Genomic DNA, 22,667 nt, shown 5'->3' with positions numbered 1-22,667 from the left:
TGGTGATTTTCAGTTACTACACACCAACGAGCCTCAAATTGCTGACAGAGTAGAACAGTGTGTGTTTTTATTTCCAATGCACCGTAGACTGATCATCTTGTAAAATAAAATAAAAGGGTTATAACATCAGATTTCCGTCATAATATCATATTTGTCACAGTCAGGGACTACAAAAGTCCACAGACTTTCTGGCAGTTCTGCCATAGATTCATTTTGCTTCTTCTTTACCTGAACAAAGGTTCTTCATATATTGATTGATCATCAATTTGTACTGTATGTTTACTCCTTAATCACATTTTTCTAATTTCACTGGTGTAATTTTTTTTTATACTTGACCTAAGGGAAAGTTCAAGACTTGTGCAGGAATTTTCTTTAGGTTCTTAAAAGTTATGTTTATAGATAATTAGTTGAGAGAAAATTAGACTCATTGATTTTATGCCTTGCTTTATTCCAAAATGTATTATGACATGTAGTTTCCATAACTCTTTTTCAGAACAGAAGTACCACAGGAAAATTACTCAAATATAGGAAAGAGTCCCTACCAAAAAAAAAAAATTTAACACACAGCAATGTAGGTAAAGAACAGATTTCCCAGGCGCTGCTCCTGCAATCCCCAGCACAGACGTGCCAGTACCCTCCCGGTGCGGACAGCATGGCACGCCCCATGTCCTCTCTTCAAGATGTAAATTTTAACAGTGAAGAAATTCTCCTTTGAAATATGTAGTTCTGTGTGGTCTGTAAGAGACTAAAACTGCTTATCCTTGGACTTTTTTCTTTTCAGTTTGGATCAAAGTGCAGCTGGAAAGGAATTTGCCCAAATATTAATGGAACACACCACATATTGGAGCTCAATTCATTTTGTGCTTAAGCAACTCTTAAACAATGAAAAGCTGTAGAAAATTAAGGCAAGCCAGCCACATGTGGATACCAGGACTGCTACGCCGGTCCTTTGAATCCAAAGACTTTTTTTTCTCTTGGCGATTTCTTAGGTCCTTTAATTAATCGTTTATTATAAATGCTGAGACGTTTAGCTGGAAGTATGTTCTGACAGGATTTGTGTTAACTTTCAAAACCCATGCTGAAAGTTTTGAAAGTAAATTTCAAAACCCATTTCAAAACGGTCAGTTGCTCTCGTATTTTCTGTACAGGCTCGTGAGAGTTGGTAGACTATTTTCCCCACTGTATCAAATAACTGCCAGGTAGATGACCTTTTGTCAAATAATACACAAAACGCAGGTTTGTGCTAACAGAGAATGAGCAATGTACACATATATCAAACAATCAAAATTAGCCTTGTATTACAATTACTTATTAATAAAGGCCTGAATAAAGTATTAATAAGTAGGGCATCAATTGGCTATAACTTCTAGTATTGCCCCATTCAGTTATATTTGTTATAACTGAAAATCAAGAGGACTCTGCTGCTTGCTTCAGATTTTGAGTTGGTTTCCGGCATTAACTATGAAGCTGTAACTCAATTCGCCTGTGACTAGTAGGAAAGAGCCTACAATAGTGCATTATGCAGAGCAGGCCTTTCCTATCTATTTTTAAATAAATAGATGTTTATTGAATATAATTGACATAATGATGAAAAAAAAAGTGACCAACCCTTTCTGAGCACTTGACTACACCAGACACTGAGCTGTTTGCTTTGTAAGTTTTACCCGAAGCAGATGCCTTCAAAAAAGAGAATCTTTCTGGCCACACAAGATTTGAACGAATGACTTTGTCCTTATTATGCCGACAGTTTGAAATTCTTCTTAAGAAATATACACAAGATTATTTCCTCTACCATAGTCTACTCAAGTATCATAACTCAACTACCAAAAATGACTAATAATAACTCTAATAATTACTATGCTTCCACATTCACCTAACTTGTGAATCACTTAGTGATCACACCAAGGATATAACCAATATTCTACATGGTTCCGGAGAATATAGGTGATAACTTTATACATACGGTGGACATTGGCTCTAGAGTTGGCAAAGTTGATCCAATGTATTAATGATTTTTTATGTTGATCCTTGTACGAAGTGACCACCAAAAGGACTGGGTTCATTAATGATTACAATAGGCTATTAATTACTCCTATCACATTATTTCAGATATCTTAGTACTGGTTATAATTGAACTATTAAAAATCAGCTGACCCTGAACAAGTGGGTTGAACTGTACCAGTCCGCCTACATGTGTTTTTTTCCCTCCTGCAGATTCTGCATTCATGGATTCAGCCAGCTGACATCTGGTTGGTTGAATCCACAGATGTAGGACTTGCAGCTACAAAGGGCCAGCACTGAGGAACTGGAGCTTCCTTAGATTTTGGCATCCACAGGGGGAGGGGAGTCCGGAAACAAATACCCATGCATAACAAGGGATGACTGTAGTTAAGTACGGGGAGGCAGTAGGGTCCAAAGGTATATACAGATTTTTGAGTACATGGATGGTCTCTACCCGCCACAGTGTTCAAGAGTCAACTATACTAAATAGACTCACATTTTGAGATGTTTCTGCATGTATCTGCACACTTAACACTGTCTCTCAAGGGACAGAAAATCTCACATGAAAGATAATGCATGTCAACAGTATGGCAGCATAGGAAGGTCCCAGCCCTGTTCTCCACTGAATAAACTGCTGACCAAAATAACTTTATAAAAGCTCTAGAAACCAGACAGACCTGTGCCAGAGATCTACACCAAACAAATACCCAATCAAAAACTTCTGTGCCTCGGTGGACACTATCAACAGAGTAAAGAGCAACTCACAGGAAGGGAGAAAATATTTGCAAATACTCTATCTCACAGTGGGTTAATATCCAAAATATATGAAGTATTTCTACATCTCAACAAGTACAACAAAAAACCGAACAACTTCATTTAAAAGTGGACAAAGGACTAGAAGAGACATTTCTCTATAGAGGGTTAACAGATGGCCAATTAGCACATTAAAACATGCTAAGCAAACCCACTAAAGAAATGTAAAGCAAACCCACAATAAGATACCACCTCACACTGTTAGAATGGCTGCTATCAAAAAAAAAAAAAGAAAGAAAACATTACTAGGGATTGGTGAGGATGTGGGAATGTGAAATGTACATCCATTACAGAAAATGGCATAGCAGGTCCTCAAAAGTTAAAAATAGAAGTGCCATCTGATTCTGCAATCCCACTTCTGGGTATCTGCCCAAAGGAGTTGAAAGCAGGAATACATGGGTAGACAAAATGTGGTACATAACACACGGTGGAATATTGCTCAGCCTTAAAAAGAAAGTTCCGATACTTGTTACAGCATGGATGAACCTTGAGGTCATTATGCTAAGTGAAATAAGCCTGTCACAAAAGGGAAAACGTGTGATTCTCTATATAAGAGGCACCTAGAACAGTCAAAATTCATAGAGACAGAAGTTGAATGGTGGTTGTTAGGGGCTGGGGAGGGGTCCGGGGAGGTGGTGTGCTGATTAATGATTAGAATTTTAGATTTAGAAGATGAAAGGGGGTGAGTGGTGGTGATGGTTGCAGGGCAGCCTCATTGTACTTCATGCCCTAGAACTAAGCACTTAAAAATGGTTAATTTTATGTATATTTTACCTCAGTTTTTTAAAAGTAGACTTTTAAGATGTAAACCCTCACTGCTAATCAGCAAATTAAGTACTGACTAAATGTCCACCAGCATTGTGCCAGTGGATCAGTTCACTTTTGTGTTCAACTCTTGTGCAACAAATGGTCAGCACTAGGTGGTAGGTTTTAACACAGCTGGAATTTTACATATCTATTGAATATAGAAAGCATGTGTTTCTAATTTCTATTCAACCCATTCATTGACTAGTGTATTTTATTTGTCTGGGGATTAGAATATGGAAACAATATTTAAAGAACTGCATTTTTAATTTATTTGCATATTGCCATCTTAACTAAGCACGCTTCTATATCCTAAATTAAAAACACATTTATTGTGTATTTAAAATCGACAATACAAAAATGCTTTTTTTAAATATCTGGTTTTTAGATTTCAATCTCTGGGTTGCATTTAAAAAATTATAATAAAAAGGGAATATACTGGAATCTTCTTCTCAGAATGCACCAGTGCAGACACTTGAAACAATACATTAATCCACTTAAACATTTGCTCTGACTTATTTTTTCTTTCATAGCAGAACTTTTCCTATAGCAGTTTCAATAAGGGAACAGTCAGTCTTAAAACTGGAGGTGTTTTATTTTGAGTTCTATTTAAAGCAAAAATATCCTTCTTTAAGCAACAGTATTCTTTTTTTTTTTTTTTTTTTAAAGATTTATTTACTCATGTTTACACAAGAACCAGGGTACAGGCCAGATGCGCAGGAGGGTGAGAGGATTCACCAGAGACAGAGCGGGGAAGAGAACAGGCAGACTGATGAAATACACTGCTGAGGGGAGCAGCGGGTGCGACAGGAGAGGTCCGCCGCGCTATGTGGGACCCTCGCAGCCGGCCAGTATTGAACTGGCGCTGCAGAGGCTGGGAACAGCTTCACAGTGTGGTGCCACCAGGGGAGGCCCAAGCAACAGTGTTCTTCTGGCATTTTCTTTCATGATGTGATGATGACAGTTACAGGGCTGATGGCGTGAAGCCTGTGACTTGTGATGGAAACAGTGAGTGGAGCCAATAGACAAAGCAAAGCCACGGCTGAATCTTTTTGAGATTAAATTTTGATGATGCATGCAGTGAACTTAACCTCAGTGGAAATTTAAAACATTCTTTTAAGGATTTTAACATATTGCTCAATTTGTTATAGAAAAAGTAAGTATAGTATCCTTTCTAGCTCAGATATTCCTTGCTTGACCCTCCTTGTAATATTGTCATTTCAGAATTATTAATATTTGGATTACTTTGGTTACAAGCCACTAGGACATAATCTAAGTTTGATTTTGTGGGTTTTCAGGTTTGGTTTTTTTTTTTTTTTTTTTTTTTTTTGGTCCCTTCTAAGGCATGTCATAAAGACTGGCTAAATGTAAGAACTCAGATAGCCCTCACTTTGGACCTAGGCTACATCCTCAGACGAGGTGAACTCAACAAGTTCTGTGTCCTGGTTGGGTGATTTCTGTGTTGTGCTGGAATCTGTGGTGTCCCAATGAGAAGAGTCACACAGATACCAACAGAGCAAAGATGAGTGTAGAGCCGGGTCTGCAGATAAGGTGGTTTCACTTTAGGTTGTTTTGTTCCAACATAGATGAGGGGGAAAAAATTTTAGCCAGGACCGTGTGTGGGGCTGCACGTTTTCTCCGAGGACTCTGGGTCCTCCACATCCCAGAGATCGCTCATGAGGTCGCTGGCATGTCTTGGCGACCCCAGTCTGAGCAAGTGTGGACATGGCTATGCGCCCGTGATGCCAGAGTGGCCTGGTCTTGCGCTGCCAGGGGGCCACTACCCGCAGCCCTGCTTTAACAGAGGGTTGGGAAGCGGGTGAGTGAGTGAGTCAGTGGATACAAACTACTGTTGAATACTAGACATTTTGGTCTTTATTTAGCAGTTTGATGATTTTTTTTTGTGACCAGAAATTCACCGTTGGAACTTCTGTGTATCAGTTCATCTCTGGTAAAACTGGTCTCACGGTGTCAATTCTCTAAGCTGGCTCCTCCTGCTAAGTGGAGATAAACCGTATCAGTAATCAGGGCTGAAGTCAGGTAGGCAGGGTCTAGAAATAAAGACAAGCCAGTTTCATAAATACAGTGGACACCACATTCACACGCCTGGGTTATTACTCAGATTATTAACATTAACTGTTCCCAAACACATCATTACTGTCATATCAGGGAGTGGGGGTAAAATAGGCTGTGGGTTAGTGGGGTTTAATCTTCAAAGAAGTACACATACATATTTCACAGTTCAACTATCTGGTTCTACTTCATACGCCAGTTATTTAATAGCCAAGGAATGTTTTTCTCCTGTGTGAAAATTGACCCAGAGATAAATATCCTCATTTCTAAAAAATGTGCAGAGTGAAAGGAAAACAACATAAAATCATGTCCCTTAAAGCTGCTGTCAGCTGCCCATCACCATTCACTTCATGTCAGAGGTTTGCTGAGGAGCCTGCTGTCGCGGGGCCATTTGCGGACAGAGTCAGCTTGAAACAGGTGTCAAGACTCGCAGATGAGTCTTTTCATTTCTGTTTGAAAATGGAGTTGAATACAGCCATCTTTAAAAGTCAAGTTGTCAACACAAATAATTACTGAAAAACTAAAATCAAGACAAAACAAAAACCTGAGGATGGAGCCAACACAGGCGAGCACAGTGAGCTGCATGCTGTCTCAGCTGGCTTGAGTACGGGCCTAGCGTGAGCACAGCCACAAGGAATTTCCATTCACCCATTAAACAAATATTTATTGAGTAACTAGTATGTGCCAAGCTTCATATTTCTTGCTGCTAATAGCCCTCTGAGTTTTCAGGTCATTTATTTTAAGGAGGGAAAATACAGTTTACTATTTTTAAAACCAAACACTTCAAGAGAACTGATCTTGATTGTTGTAATGCATTTGAGAATTGTTCGGGAAAGTAGAAGTGATAAAGACATTTTTTCTTTAGACAAGGCTGGTCATAGTGAGCTCAAGTAGTAATTGACGGGCAATATTTAATTGATTTATTATAGTAGTAATAACTTTTTCCAGTAAATGAACACTTAAAATCTACTTGAAGTAGACTGCTAGTGAGACTTGATAAGGAACAAAATCTGTAGCTGCCTTTGTTCAGACATGACTCCAAGCTGAGATTCAGTAATTGCTTAGTATATTAGTTTCTTCCTGTAAGTGAGGCAGGTCGTCAGTGAAACAGGTCACTCTCATCAGCATAGATTCTTCATCTGACTCCCCCAGTGCAGGAAATGGGGGGCAGTGAGGGAGATGTTTAGCAAGTACAGTCAGGCTTGGCGATAGGAACGTAAACTTTCCAGGACACAAGAGCAGAGGGACTCCAGGTAGCTGACAGCTTTCTCGGCAGAGGTTGCCGGGTCTGGAGTGGGGTGCAGGGGCTTCCTCAGGCCCTGTAAGGAAGGCCGAATGTCACGTTCGAATTAGCCGGGGCTGGGATGGCGGGTACAGCAGGCAAGCAGACCTTACGCGGGGCATAGATGGTTTTGATAGCTCTTTCTGCTACAAAAGTTGGTTCTGACCATATTTTTGAGAAAACATTTTCTACAGTTTACTCAGCCTAATCTTAATTAGCTTCAGCTTTTTCATCACCATGAAAGCAAAGCCTAAATAATTGACTCCACTAACGTGAAGCTTGCTATTCCACCAGCTGGACCTCAGGCGTCATAATGTATTTTTCTTTTTTTTTTTTTTTTTTATAGAGGCATGTTTATTTATTTATTTGTTTTGTTTGTTTGTTCTGTTTACACATGCACTGGGTACAGTCAGAAGCGCGGGAGGGTGAGAGAATTCACCAGAGCCAGAGCGGGGAGCAGAGCAGGCAGAAGGACCGAAGTACACTGCTGAGGGGAGCAGCGGGCGGCAGGAGAGGTCTGCGTGCCATGTGGGACCCTCCTCAGGTGGCCGGGGAGCAGCCGGGGATCGAACCGGCGCCGCAGAGGCCGCGGGCAGCTTCGTAACCCAGCGCTCAACCGCTGCGCCACCGGGGAGGCCCATAATGTATTTTTCTTTTGTTTCTTTTTTAGCAGACTTTCTTTTTTAAAATTAGGTCATTCCTTTATATTCTGGTTTTCATATTTTCACTGATTTATTAAATTATTGATAATTTAATAAGTAATTTCACAGACTTGTTCTTTTCTGCCTTTCTCACCAGTTTACTTCAGTGCCCCCAGCAGTTCCTGAATTCTTGAAAACTCCTCCTGCGGATCAAACCCCTGCAAGGTGCACAGCTCCTGTCCTCCCCACAAACACTGTGTCCTCAGCAAAGCCCGGGCCAGCACTGGTGAAGGTGGGTGCCCTGCAGACATGGGGTTTGAGTGTCTTGACCGTGACTGTGTGCCTGAGACTCTGGCCTGCATCTGCATTGCCCAGCTGCCTTTTTTTTAATTTATTTATTTGTTTGTTTGTTTGTTTATTTATTTATTTATACAAGCACTGGGTACAGTCAGAGACACGGGAGGGTGAGAGAATTCACCAGAGCCAGAGCGGGGAGCAGAACAGGCAGAAAGATGAAATACACTGCTGAGGGGAGCAGCGGGCGCGGCAGGAGAGGTCTGTCATGCCATGTGAGACCCTCGCAGGTGGCCGGGGATCGAACCAGCGCTGCAGAGGCTGCCGGCACCGGCTGCCTTTTAGCCGCGAACAGGAGAGCAGAGGAAGGCTGCTGGGCCAGGCCTTCAACAAGTGACCGGTTATCCTGGTCACAGAAGAACAGCACAGAATTTGGTCTGTATGAGACCGCAGAGCTGTGCAGAAAGGCCTTGGGAGTGGTGAAGATGACCAGCGCTGAGATGAAGCAGGCATGGAGCAAGGCGCCGTGCGGCACTTGGTCGCGGCCTCTCCAGCAGTTGTCTACTGGTGACGTGGTTTTGAACTTTATAAACAAGGTCAAACCCAGTGGCATTCCAGATAGATATTACATGACAGGTTAAAGGTTTTAGAGAAGCAGGTACATTTTTTTTTGATTTAGCAGCTTTGGCCCAATGAAGTTTAGTTTGTTCTTCAGATAAACTGCAGACTTGTGGCACCATTCATTAGCGTAAATCCCAAGGAAGTGTAAAATATTTTAGTATATAGTACATTTTTTAAGATTCTAAAAGTATATTTAGAAATATTAGATAAAGTAACGGGGTAGCGGGGAGGTCAACTGAGGAATAGGTAATCATTTCAGATATGGTTTTTGCCAAAACCAGCAAAACAGATTTCAAACATAGATCTCAAAACTGACAAAGGACACCGGGGAGCTGGCTCAGCCTCCTTACCACTCAGCGGAGACTGAGTTCTGAAGACGTGACAAGGCCAGGAGGGACCTGTCCCCTGCCTCCCAGCCTGGCCGCCTCCCAGCTAACCCTGCAGTCTGCACTTAGCCTGCTGCCTCCCTCACGTCTGTCTGTTCACTGGACTTGTCCTTGTCTTTGTCCTTCCTGAAGAGAAAGGCTCTCTTGCTACCCCAGACTCTCTGTCAGTGTGGCCATGGCTGTGGGGCATATCTGGTGTACTTCATCATCTTCCACCACTTAGTATAGGATCCAGAAATTCCAGAGGGTGGCAAGTGGCAACTGTGTCAGTGTATTCAGCTCTTGGCGCCTCTTCCCACCCCCAAGCAGGTGCCACTAGAGGCACAGGCCTGAACGCCAGCCCACCTTCCCCCAGGTACTGAGCATGCGTCCCCCACCTCGCCTCTGCTCTGGATTTCTGCTCTTCACAAGCATCTGTCTTTAAGGAGGTGTTAGGACAAGGTGTATTATTTCCAAATGTGAAATTCAAGGGTTGGGGCGGAAGTCCTAGAAGGAAGCCTAGGGAAAGGGCAGGTAGTATGTGCTGTAAGCAGATCGCAGCTCTTCGGGTTTTTCTCTGAGGGAAGTAACTTCCTGTCCTCACTTCCTGAGAAAATAGACATGTGCCCACTAACAGGTAACGGTGTATTTAGCCCAGGGAATACGAGTCATTGTGTCTGTGTTCCCCTCCCTCCTCAACAGGTCCTGAGGTGTGGCTGAGTCGGCTCTTTTCTCATTGTGTAACAATTACCATCAAACCTCCACAGCCCAGACCTCATTCCATGTTGTGACTGATTTGAAAAAGCTAGAAAAAAAATTTGTTATTAATGAAAAAGTAACCAGAAAACAGTGAATTGGTATTGTGAGACTGCAGGAGGATGTTTCAGTGGGCAGGAGAATCTTCTGACATTGGGATGTGTCGTAAGCACTGATAATTCAACTGGCTTCTGGTCAGCAGCCACAGTCATGTACCTCTATGTGCCAGACACTGGGCGAAGTGGCAGGAGTAGGTAGGGCCGTGGAGGACACACCCTGGGCACGACACGCCCCAGGCACGCCACCCCACAGATGAGAGCAGAAGACAAGCAGGCTACAAGTGCAGCGTGTCCTAGGGGGTGAGCAACGTAAGGGAGGAGAGGGACACCTGCTCTAGCTAGAGCGCGCTGGGGAAATAAGCAGGAAACATTGGGGCAGAGGTCTAAAAGAGGTGAAGGATGACCTTGAGGATGTCCCGTGGGAGGAAAATCCGAAGTGTGTGAACAAGGAAGTCGGCGTGACCGAACAGAAGTGGCCACGGGGTAAAGAGCAAATGTCAGGACTGGTGATTTGTGATGTGTAGGATACCGTGATTTTTGTTCTTTGTTTAGGGTGTTTTGTGGGGGGATGGCAATTTCCTCATTTTGTGAACAGGAACATATATAACAAGTTCACATGAATAGCTGGATTTCATTTGCTCCTTCTCAGAGTCGTCTTTACTAGGTGTCTGGCCTAAGGCAGCTGAGGAATTCTATCTTGTTTTGTTGATGGACTGTTCTTTCAGGTGAAGTTATCTTATGAGTACTAAAAAGTAGAAATTGATCTGATAATTTAAAAATGGGGAAGAAAATAACTCAGGAAATAATAATCGGATTCTTGACCATAAGATGGAGTCTCATACCACATTTTCAGAATAAAAATGCAATTATTTCAAGATTTTTTAAAAATTCATATCCACATTACTTGGTATTTTAATTTTCTCTGTCATTTTCCCTAAAAATACATAGCTTTATAGTCTGGTTTATTTTCATTTAGAAGCATTTTTCTATTTTTACATATTCTCCATAGGTTTTTTAACAATTATAAATATTATAGAGTTAGAGTGAACCATCCTTATCTTTGCCTGTCATGTTCTTAATGTACCACCTTTTTTTCTTCAGGAAGAGGTAATGTTTGTAGGTACTTAGCAGTGTGTCTACGTGGGAGACCCAAAGATAATATTGTTGATTTAAATAAATAATGCTAAATAAGCATCGGACCCTTAGACTCAGGGGCCAGTGCAGCAGGAGGAAGGAAGTTTTTAGGAGCCAAATTTCAAGGATGCGATTGTTTCCAGGGCTCTTGAAATATATTTAGTACATTGCTTTCTAGAATGGAAAGGTGCTTGCATTTTAATCTCAAATCATTTAGACACACAGTGGACTAGCAGCTCTTACAATAGTCTTATTTTCTTCTTCTGGAAAACAGCAAAGCCATCCCAAGAATCCAAATGACAAACACCGGAGCAAAAAGTGTAAAGACCCCAAACCACGGGTGAAGAAGCTGAAGTACCACCAGTACATTCCACCGGACCAGAGAGGTGAGAAGAATGAGCCGCAGATGGACTCCAACTACGCCCGCCTGCTCCAGCAGCAGCAGCTCTTCCTGCAGCTCCAGATCCTGAGCCAGCAGCAGCAGCACTACAACTACCAGACCATCCTGCCCGCGCCACTCAAGTACGCTGGTCCCGCCGCTTCCTAGAGTGCATTGTGCTGTGGCTATTGGCTATTCATGAGGAGCTAGTAGTTGCTAAAGATTGGAGGCGGATTTACGTGTCCTCAGGGATTATTTTCATTTTAGTCCCATCACAGCTTCTCCGTGTCTAAAGTCAGCAGAGAGAATAGCCTGCGCTTCAGTCCAGGTTTTGTCCTCCGGGATAGGTTCTGAATGTTTCAAGTTAGAAGTTATGTTTCATAACTGTTCATCCAGAAAAGATTTGCTCTTATTTACTCAAACAGTATTAAATGCCATGAGAAAAGCATAGGTGGAAGATGTGGTAGACATGGGGTGGTTTTTTAAAGAACAGCATAAAAGCTGGAATCATCAAGGAAACCTGGAAAAGGCAAGATATTTAAAGAGGAAAAGGCTTGGGAGGGTCCTTGGAGCACAGGAATGACAGGAGGGCGAGCGCAGGGGAAGGAGGCGGCAGTGCCTGTCTGTGATCACATTCCCTGTAGGAACTTGTTTTTCTGCCGTAGATTTAGCAACCCTTCATGGGGCTCCGGTCTGTTTTCTGGAAGTAGAAAAGGATTAAGATGCACTAAAAAGTTTCACTCCGAGAAATATGTCCTCATGTGCTAACGATTATCAGTTCACTTAAGATCCAAATATCTTGAGGACCAGCCCTATTAGTCATTCCGCCCTTATTGTGAAGTAGCTAAATCTAAAACATCAGGCACAGAGATGAAGGAAGAAAGAATTTTTGTAGGGTTTTATCATTTTAAGAGCAGGCAGGTTTGGGTGAGTTGCTGACATTGGAAGGGAACCAGGAAAGGCCAAAGAGAACTGGAGGCGTATCAGAGACACTGTGCTGCCACGGCTGCGCCCCGACCCGGGAGCACCCCCAGCACCCACCCTTGCGGCCGGGGCACCCACGGTAGTCCCAGGCCTGGGCTCCTCGCCAGCCCCGCACGCGCCTGCCCGGGCTCCTCTCCTCCCCCACAGGCCCCGGTGCCGCTGGTGGTGCTGACCCTGCTCCCAGACGAGGACGCTGGCCCATGAAAGGGTTTTCTCGTGGAATCTGACATGGTCCTCCCTGGGGTGAAAGAGAGCGGCCATGTGGTGCGCAGCATATCCGGGCAGGGGGTGTGCGCGCTCTGGCAGGTGTCTGTGCCGATGGGGTCTCAATTCCCCTCTCCTCCTCCCTGCCGCTGAGCCACCACCCACCGCCCCAGGAAAACATCACCCCGAAAGATCCCAAAACAAGGAAGAGCAAAGATCACCTTTTGTGTTTCACCACACAAAGACGGCATATAAGTTCTGCCTAATTTAAAAGAGATTTTATAACACATTTTCTTTTTACCAAAATTCTACCACTACTGAGTGTGGAAGTCTGCAGCGCCCAGGTGGTGGGGTTCCAGCTGGCAAGGCAGCCCCTGGTGCGGAGAGGGCGGGAGAGGGCCCGAGTCCCCAAGCCACACGGAAGGCCCTGGAAAGTCACTTCCTGGCTCTGAACTTTGGGGTGTCCTCTACACACGGCCACACTCGTCTGCCTTCCCCTGCTTTTCTTTCTATTGATTTTGAAGGGAAATAAATCAACTCATAATAGTTTTGCTACTTTAAAGTTTCAGCTAAACACTGAATTGCTACAAATAGTAACAAGTATTGTAGATCTCAACCAAAAAGAGCATGAACAGAATCATTAATTTAAATCTACATTGTGGAGAGAATAATTCACAAGGAGCACAGGTTGGTTGAGGGGAATTTTACACTTTTACTAATAGAGCACAGAAATACATGTGGTGCAGAGACAGATCTGCAGTATATCCGAGGGATTAAAATTTCATGGGGAGCATGAATAGGGAAAAGAGGTCTAAAAAATGCCCCTTGGGGGAACAATAATGAAAATAAGATTGAGAAAGTGATTTAATCAAATGTTTTCATAACCCTAAATATAAACAGTTGCATTTAAAATATTTTTCATTTCATCTAAATTTAGAGAAATTTCATCTCTAATACTTAAAGTGTTTAACTTCAACAAAATTTAGGCAGGTTTAAAAAGACCCCAAAATGAATGCCAGGGTTAGCTGTTGACAAGGCCAGAATTTGCCTCAGACATAGGCTTCCTGGAATCTATTTGACAAAGTCTCTGACTTCAGCACCAAGGCTGATACCATGATAAAGCCTCAGGCTGCGGTAGAACAGACACTATCAAGGTAGCGTTGCCTGCCCCTTTCTCCGGCAGGTGTCAGTCACCCAGAAAGGACTTGCCGAGTGTCACAGTAGAAGTCAGAAGTGGACCTGGCTTTGACATGGGAAGGGGTTTAGGGAAATTACTGCAAAAGAACCTAACTTTAGAACTTAACAATTGATTCAGCACTATTTAAAAAAAACTGTATTTTAAGTATAATTTACATACAAAGAAGTCCATAACCCAAAAGTGAAAACTGATGCCAAAGTTAGCCCCCATAATTACCACCTACATTAAGAAATGGAACTTTACCAGGGTCCCCAAAAGGTCCCTAGTATCCCTTTTCAGTGCCTGTCCTGACTTTTGTCCCACAGGTTAGTTTTGCCTGTTTTTGAACAGTCTGTCAGTGCAATCCTACAGTACACGTACGTGTCCAGCTTCTTTCACTCGACGTATTTGTGGTGAGATGCGTCTTTGTGGGTGCAGGGAGCAATGCTATTCCGATGTGCTTTTCGTTTTCATTTTCCTCATTCCTCACGGGTTAAGCACTTGTTCACATATATATATAGACCGTTCCGCTGCACCATCTTGGGGTATGCTTGCTCTATTGGGTTGTCTGTCTTATTGGGTTTTCTGTCTTACTTCCTGCTGACTTGCAAGGCTTCTTTGTCTATTCCAGATATCAGGCCTCTGTCAGAAATGTTACAAGTATTTCCTCCTATTGGCTTTTCACCCCCTTCAAGGTATCCCTTTTAGTTAGTGCTTTTCGCATCCTGTTGAAGAAATCTTTTCCTATCCAAAAGCCATGAAGATATTATCAAAAGTTTTTGCTCTATTTTTGGAATTCACATTTACATTTTGGGGATGCTATGAGGTGTAGGGGTCAAGATCCCCATTTTTTTATGTATTACTCTCCAGTTTCCCCAGTCCCACTTGTGAGAAGGCCTACAATTTCTCCATGGCGCCTCAGTGTCATCTTTTGATAACTCAAGGGCCAACGCACCACCAGGGGGTGCTATTTCTGGATTCTCGAGTCTTTCCCATTTGTCTGCTCTGTCCTTACACTAGCACCATACCATCTAAATAACGGACTGTAATAAATTTTGATATCCAGTGGTGTGATTCTTCCAGCTTACTTTTCTTCTTAAAGGATCCAATGGCCATTCTTGGTCCTTTGTATTTTCATATGAAGCTGAGGACCACTTTCTAAATTTCTCCCAAACAAGTAAACATATCCTGCAGAAATATTTATTGGGATCTAATTTGACAATTTTATAATACTGGGTTTGCCACTCCATGACCATGGTTCACCATAAGTTAACCAATTAATTGTTAGCAGAAGAAACAGCAAATCTAGAAATTATTTTAATAAACTTTGATTTTCTTTTTAAGGCCACTAAATGACAAAAATAACAGTGGGAATTCAGCTTTGAGCAATACCACGCCCAATACACCAAGACAGAATACATCTGCTCCCGTGAGAAAGCCAGGACCTCTGCCTTCTAGCCTGGATGACTTAAAGGTGATGATTCCCAATAGAACTTGCCCAGAAGTACCACAAAAATGCCTGATCTGGCTAGCAGATCAGGAGACCTTCAGCTGCACCAACAATGTAACCTTTACAGAGTTGCTTCCTTTTTACTTCCATTAAGTTTCTATTAAAATGACCAATAATAACTCTCATTCATTGAGTGTATACCATACACAAGCACCCTACCAGTTCTACTTAACTGCAAAGTCTGATTTTTTTCTTCGCTGCTTAACGCCAAATTTGGGCAAAGCAGAAAAATGTTTAACACTTAAGAACACAATCTCCAGGGCCAGACTTCTTGGTTTCTACCCTAGCTTGCACTAGTGAGTGCTCTGCTGTGACCTCACCTGTAAAATGGGAAAATAGCACCGATCTCATGTGAATATTGATTGAAAGAATAAACACTTCCAACCATGTCTGGCATGGTAACTATTCAGTAAGTGTAGCTGTTACCACTGCTGGTAGTTAATGTTCTCTTTGACATAACAGAAACTACCCTCTAAAAACTATGACTTTATCTCAGTCCTCTGAAGTTCTCCAGGTCGGTAGCTGTGTGTTTATATGTTAGAGAAGAAACTGTCCCTCTCTCAAATGTGCAGTGATATGGAATCCACCGACAGATGCAGGCATTGTTTCCGCCACCAGAGCTCGTGTAGAGTTGTCGGGAGGTAATAATAGCAAAAGCAGATGTCTCCTGTGTTTGTACTTCCAGGTATCAGAACTGAAGACAGAGCTGAAGTTAAGGGGGCTCCCAGTGTCGGGCACTAAACCAGACCTCATCGAACGCCTGAAGCCCTACCAGGAAGTGAGCAGCAGCGTAGCAGCTGGCGGCAGCGTGGCGGTATCAACATCTGCTGTTGTCACCAGCAACCCAGAGGTCACCATGGCGCTGCCCGTTACAACACTACACAACTCTGTGACTAGCTCAAGCTCCACTTTTAAGACAGAATTGCCAGCTGCCGGAACCAGCAACGCACCCCAGGTGGAAACTGTTAACTCCCCCCTGCCAATCTCCCCGTCTCCCTCCGAACAGTCCAGCCTCAGTACTGAGGACACGAACATGGCAGACACTTTCACCGAGATTATGACCATGATGTCCCCTTCACAGTTCCTGTGCTCATCTCCTTTGAGGGTAACAAATAACGAAGACAGCCTGAGTCCCACCAGCAGCACTCTGTCCAACCTGGAACTGGACGCTGCTGAGAAGGATCGCAAGCTTCAGGAGAAAGAGAAGCAGATTGAAGAGCTAAAGAGGAAACTGGAACAAGAGCAGAAACTTGTGGAAGTTCTGAAAATGCAACTTGAGGTTGAAAAACGAGGACAGCAGCAGCAACAGCGGCCGCTGGAAGCCCAGCCTGGCGCACCAGCAAATCCCATCAGTCAGTTAGACCAGAAACATGGCGGCTCTTCCATCAAAGACGAGACGGCGCTCACAGACTGCTCCAGCTCCAGGCAGCCCAGCCCGGGAGCCGGCCATCCTGCAGGCCAGCCCCTCCCTGTGGGCGGCCAGACCCTCGTTGCCAAAAAGGCTGTCGTTATCAAGCAAGAGGTCCCGGTGGCCCAGGCGGAACCGCAGAGCATCATACCCCAGTTCTACGTGAGTCCCCAGGGGCAGCCGCCACCGGCCCTCGTCGCTCAGCCCCAGGCGTTACTGACCACACAGACTGCTCAGCTGCTGCTGCCAGTGTCCATCCAGGGCTCCAGCGTCACCTCCGTGCAGCTCCCAGTAGGCAGCCTCAAACTCCAGGTGTGAAGTGTGTCTTCTAACTCTGCTTTATGGCCTGCCCAGAGGGCCTGAGCTTTTTCAGGCATTTAAATCAGGCTTAACAGTCGCAGAAACGTGTCTGGGGGCGAGGGGGGCCATTCAAGAATATGACTGGCTGGCACTGTTTTTATATAATACTTGAAATGGTTTCCTTCCCCCAGAATAGCCAGTGGTCCCCCAAGTGACCAGCCCACTTCTAGATAGGGAAACTGAGGTCCTAAAAAGTTTAAACTCCCCAGGATAGAGATACCACCCAAATGTAGGCCTTCTGACTCCAGAGCTTTTCTTCCTTGGCCAGCCTATAATCTGCCTCCCAAGTGTAGTTCTTTAATGCCAAGGAGACTAAGGAAATTGTGACCCCAAGCTTAGGAGTGGGGATGTTGAGATGTTGAAAGTCCAGTGAACCTGCCCTGCCCTTTCCTGCCTGTGTGGCCTGTGTGCTGCCCTTCCCGTAGCCGGGACCTGGTAGGTTTTAACAAGCTGTGAGCCGCGGGTCTCTTGAACCACTGCTCCTCCCCCTGCACTGCCCAGTATCTACCCTGTGGACAGACTTACTCGTGCCCCTGGGGTTAGGAGGCATGACCCCAAAGCCCTGGGCATGCGCAGAAGCCCTAGTTTCTCTTTTCAGTATTGAGTGTCTGGGAACTGGAAGTCTGTGTTGTAACTTTTTCCCCATCCAGTCTTCTACCGGCGTGGATGTTCTACAATCAAGAACTGTGTCATTTGGGCCTGTGTCGCCTGGCACACAGCTGGCTGACAGCAATTCCTTGTTGCCATTATTACAACACCTGGCCTGGTGTGTATAGAGCTGCAGTAGGTTCTCATTATTGTAGTTTTCTCTTTTCCCAAAATTTTCAAATGAAAAATCTTTGCCACTTGGGCCTCCCCGGTGGCACAGCAGTTGAGCACTGGGTTGCGAAGCTGCCCACAGCCTCTGCAGCGCCGGTTCGATCCCCGGCTGCCGGGCGAGGGACCCACATGGCGCGCAGACCTCTCCTGCCGCCCGCTGCTCCCCTCAGCAGTGTACTTCGGTCCTTCGGCCTGTTATGCTCCCGCTCTGGCTCTGGGGAATTCTCTCACCCTCCCGCGCTCTGACTGTACCCAGTGCTGGTATAAATAAATAAATCTTTGAAAAAAAAAATCTTTGCCACTTAAACAACAACATGAAAATGACTGGTATGGTCTTAAATTCTCAGGTTTAGAATTGCTAAGGTTCAATTCATGTGACGTGTGTATCTGTAAACATTTTGACCTACTTTAAATACAGTCCCCCAAGTGACCAGTTATTTCACATTTAAACTCTTGGTTCTAACTTTTGTTTCTGACAGTTCAATTTTTTAATTTGTCTCCTAGGCCCCACAAGCAGGAATCCAGACTCAGCCCCAGATAGCAGCTGCTGCCCTGTCCTCAGCCCTGGCCCCGCCTGCACCTCAGAAGCAGGACGCGTTCACACCGCGTGTGCTCAGTCAGCCCCAGCAAGTCCGAAAGGTTGGTGAACATTTCAGTTTTTATGTTACCTGCTCAGTCATTACCAAGTGTCTTTGTAGAAGCCTGAAGCTCCTGTTTGCTTGCGTCTGTGACCGGTGCCATCCGGGAGCCCAGGTCAGATTCTGCTAGCGCTGCTTATCCAGTACTTGGGAAAGAAAGTCCCCTGTTACTGAAAGATAGGGGCCCTCACAGTCACACTCCATTCCCGAGGAAGCCTCCAAAGTGTTTTTTTAACCCTTATAGAATCTAAAGTTTCTTTCCAAGTTAATCATTTGGGGGCGGGGGGGGGGGCGGGTAACTGGTGTTCCCTGGGAAAAGTTATCTCAAGATTTAGAAAGATACTCTCTGAAATGAGCCAGAGGCCTAGGTCGGCTTGTCATTCTGGTTCAGCACTTCCTACGTCTTAGGTACAGTTCACATTCTACTTCTGACAGTTTCTTCATCCTTAAAATGACTGCTTTGATCTAGGGCTCAGTATCCGCTGTATCAGCCTCTACCAAAAATTCTGATATTAAGTGGCCCCAAAAGTAACCAAAAATCCCTGTTAACCAGTAGATGGAGCTATATGCACGCCTGCACTAGAAAAATCTGAAGCCCGCAAAAATGTATCTTACACTCTCTTAAACCTTGAGATTTTTAGGTCTAGAATTTTGATTTTCAATATGAAAGGTAATTAGGTGTGTGCAGCTGGATCAAGGTGCCCTGGACAGACAAACTGCCGCTTAGGTCAACAGCTGTCCTGCGTACAAGTGTCTCTGGGCATCCCTGGGAAGCACAGGGAGCAGAGCACTTAGTCTGGGCTCAAGGTGACACTTCAGTGTAGCAAATGTTCAGTCAGAGAAAAACAACAGAGGCCGGAAATGAGGGTTCATTCACTAAATGTCAAAATTCTTGACTTAGGACTCACTACTTCCAATTCAAAGGAAGCAATTTTTCCCCCAATTATAATGAAATTCAGCTTGTTCAAGAGGAGTCCCCGTCAAGACCCCGTCGGCAGGATGAGCAGGCGCACCTTGGAGAGCCCGGGGCTTGGTGCCACCCCCCACAGTGAGCAGGGGAGAGCGCCACGGGTTTCTTGGATTCCCAGTGCGTGTAAGAATCAGGTCTTCACTCTCCGGCGGACACAGATGGCGGGAGCTCGTGCTGTTGCGGGGAAAAGGCAGTATCTACAGAGCGGCCTGCATCATAAACACGCATACTTCCACTTTTTAGAAAAATACTTTATAATACAAATGTTGGGGGGAGAGGGGAGGGGAGCGTTTACTTTGGAATATATCAAATAGGAGATGTCCCACATTTATGTTTACACACGTGGCTTTGGCGGTCGGGAGCCAGGTGGCACGGGATCGTTAGCGCGTGAACACTGGAGCGGGGAGAGCAGGTGACTGCCCCTGCGAGGAAGGTGGGGAAGGCAGCTGTCCTTTCAGCGGGAAAGTGGACTGAGCCACGCTTTGCTGCCGTCACACAGGCCCCGGGTAGGGAGATGGGGACCGGCCACCCCCATGGGCCACGTGTTGGCCCCGCTGCCTCTGGGCTTCAGGGTGTGGCCTGCGAACCCCACACTGTATGCTCCATGACCCGTCACAGAGCTTTCTGACCCCCACTCTAAACATGGTTTTCTTTATTAGGAAAAACAAAAGAGAAATTGATGGAAAATATTTACCATTTTAGGTTTTCACAAACTCAGCATCAAACACAGCCCTCCCGTACCAGAGGTCACCTGCGCCCGGGGTCCAGCAGCCCTTTATCAACAAGACGTCTGCCAGCGTGCTTCAGCCCAGGAGCGCCCCACTTCCAGCCCTGCAAAACGGCCCTAACACGCCCACCAAGGTAACCCTGTGACGATTACTGGCTCCTAACCATGCTCGCTGGGGTGTAAGGTCAGCCCGAGTCTATGCTGCAGACCTGGAATGACGCGATGTGAATGGGCTGAAAATACGATGATGATTAAGGGGCAGCTGGGCTGTCACCAAGTGGCGGTGACCTTTCTCCCGCACCGGGCCCGGGAGGCCCCTGACTTGGTGCCATGAGAGTCCAGCACTGACACGTGCCATCCTGTCTCCCACAGCCTAGCTCACCCCCTCCGCCCCAACAGTTCGTCGTCCAGCATTCCCTGTTTGGGAGCCCAGTCACCAAGACAAAAGACCCTCCCCGGTACGAGGAGGCCATCAAGCAGACATGCAGTGCCCAGCCCGCCCTTCCAGAGGTGAGTGAGGCCTGTGGCTTACATTTGGTGTGTCATCCTCAACGTGAATCCTTCTCTACAATGAACTTGCCTTCAGAGAAATGCAAATTTCATGGCCTGGAGGCTTGTTTGCTCTGGGAATGATTTTAAAATGTCCACTGTGAAGATTGCCAAGCAGGTTTCAGTAGCTGTATAATCCGCAGTGACTATTACTCAGACATGTATAGTTTCTCTTCTAACGTTCCCTTTGGGACCAGAGTATGGGTTACACTAGGGCTGGACGCGACAGTGACCAGGGCGTGTACTTTATACAAGTCCCTTTTCTAAAGCCATGATTTCTCAGGTCAGCATCACGCTGGCCCTCTTCCTCCTGGCTGGCCTTCAGCCTGTCCAGTGCCTCCTGCTCTAGGAGGTCTCCCCACCTCATCATGAGCTACACCCACCCAGGAGCCTGTGGCTCTGGGCACTCACCCCGCTGAGCCTCCCTCGTGGCACGGGACAGCAGGAGTGGCCACACCTATTCCAAGGAGTGGGAAGGCTAGCGTTCCTTCCCGGTGGGTGCCTGGCCACAGGAGCCTTGTCACACCCTCTCCTGGCCCCCCCCCCCCCCACTAAGCCTAAAACTCACCATTTTCCAGGAAGAACCCCAGCCTCCCAGAAGGTGCAAGGAGAGAACCCACCCCACTCTGGGTGCTGATAAGCCAAGAGCCAGATTGTTCAATGCTCAGAGCAGGAGCCCATGTTCCCTGGAGTGACACAGGCAGGGTTATGTGGAGCCAGGGAGGAGCTGCAGAAACCACCTGGTGCCAAGGGACAGTGCGGGGCCTGTCTCACGAAGGGCAGTGGGGTGTCTCTTGGGGAGTGTGGAGTTAGCATATGCGTCCTCTAGTCTTTGGTGCCAAGAGAAGTGACCATAGTCGTAGTGAAGGTTCTTGAGTTCCAGACTCAGCCGGGACCTTTATCTGTAAGGAAAAAACCAAATTTCAGAAATAGATTTAAACATTTGCAAAAAGAATTGAAATAAATGATGCTGACTAGAATGTCCTCCCAGAGGCCTTTCAGAAGAAGCATCCGTTCTCTTCACAGGGGAGCAGAGAGGAAGTAATTGCCAAGAGCGTAACTGCAGCAATGTCTTAGAAAACAGAAAGGCAGCACAACAAAGGATCATGAGCTCACTTTAAACTGAAAAGGCTGATTGGCCTCCCTGCCATTGATTGGTCTCTGGTTCATGTTTACAGACTGAGGGAGCCAAGTTCAATATGGTTTCCTGGTATTCAAATGAGGTGCTACCTGTCGTCCCTCTTTTATAAACACCTCTGTGCACCAAACTCCAGGAGCTCTGAGGTTCTTCATGTATATATTATGTAAATGCAGCTTATTGGATGGACCGACTCAGTAAAGCTGAAGAGTGCACTCCTGTTCCTTTAGATGGACCGTAATTTTTACTGGAACAAAGTCTTTTTTTTTTTTTAAAGATTTATTTATGCATACAAGAACTGGGGTACAGGCCAGAGGTCCGGGGGGTGAGAGCAGTCACCAGAGACAGAGTGGGGAGCAGAACAGGCAGATCTACTGAAATCCATTGCTGAGGGGAGCAACAGGCGAGTCAGGAGAGGTCTGCTGCGCCATGTGGGTAGCTCCCTGGCTGGGGATCAAACCTGCGCTGCAGTGGCTGCGGACAGCTTCACAGCGCTGCGCTCACCCCTTGCGCCACCAGGGAGGCCCCGGAACAAAGTCATTTTTTAAAACAAGTGTAAGACGCCTTTTAAAACACAGGAAGATGTAGAGATGTAGCTAAGTGTCCTCATTAGGAACCTCAGCCCCATTCTGTCACCGCTCAACTAACCAGCTGTGATACTTCGGGCAAATGGCCTCACTTCCCAGGCGGCCTCGGTGTGTTCACGACAGATTGGCGCTCGGAGTCTGCAGCCCCGCGTGCTCCCAGGCTTGTCTAGGAAAGAAAACTTACTGTGTTCTCCTCTGCCGCAGATTTCCAATGCTCACAGTCAGCAGATGGACGACCTCTTCGACATCCTCATTAAGAGTGGAGGTAGGTCACGGGTCTCGCCACACCGGGGAGGGAGAGCGCCCGCGTGTCACAGACGCTTTCCCCGAGCGCTCACAGCCCTCTCTGGGTTCCACGAACCACACTCTTCTAA

At 45.5% G+C, this 22,667-nt stretch overlaps 1 protein-coding gene and 1 long non-coding RNA gene across 7 annotated transcripts in view; one reads left to right on the top strand and one right to left on the bottom strand.

Annotated features, from left to right (window-relative positions):
- MRTFB (myocardin related transcription factor B) overlaps window positions 1-22,667 on the top strand; it is a 224,701-nt gene that overhangs the window by 197,484 nt on the left and 4,550 nt on the right. For all 6 annotated transcript variants that reach the window (XM_054693827.1, XM_037507576.2, XM_037507575.2 and 3 more), the window contains 8 exons: window positions 7,772-7,906; window positions 11,118-11,365; window positions 14,932-15,061; window positions 15,783-16,817; window positions 18,189-18,323; window positions 19,995-20,153; window positions 20,392-20,529; window positions 22,498-22,558. In XM_054693827.1, the coding sequence (XP_054549802.1) occupies window positions 7,772-7,906; window positions 11,118-11,365; window positions 14,932-15,061; window positions 15,783-16,817; window positions 18,189-18,323; window positions 19,995-20,153; window positions 20,392-20,529; window positions 22,498-22,558 (2,041 nt within the window). The remainder of the gene's footprint in view (window positions 1-7,771; window positions 7,907-11,117; window positions 11,366-14,931; window positions 15,062-15,782; window positions 16,818-18,188; window positions 18,324-19,994; window positions 20,154-20,391; window positions 20,530-22,497; window positions 22,559-22,667) is intronic.
- Window positions 19,107-22,667, bottom strand: part of LOC119241912 (uncharacterized) — a 29,832-nt gene continuing 26,271 nt past the window's right edge. The window contains exon 4 of the long non-coding RNA XR_005124394.2: window positions 19,107-21,470. This is a non-coding gene — a long non-coding RNA (uncharacterized LOC119241912). The remainder of the gene's footprint in view (window positions 21,471-22,667) is intronic.

Source organism: Talpa occidentalis, unplaced genomic scaffold, assembly GCF_014898055.3.
Source record: "Talpa occidentalis isolate TD23 unplaced genomic scaffold, MPIMG_talOcc4v2.1 talOcc4.12, whole genome shotgun sequence".
NCBI lineage: Eukaryota > Metazoa > Chordata > Mammalia > Eulipotyphla > Talpidae > Talpa > Talpa occidentalis.
The sequence above is the reverse complement of the archived record's forward strand: the minus strand, read 5'-3'. Positions and strand labels throughout refer to the sequence as shown.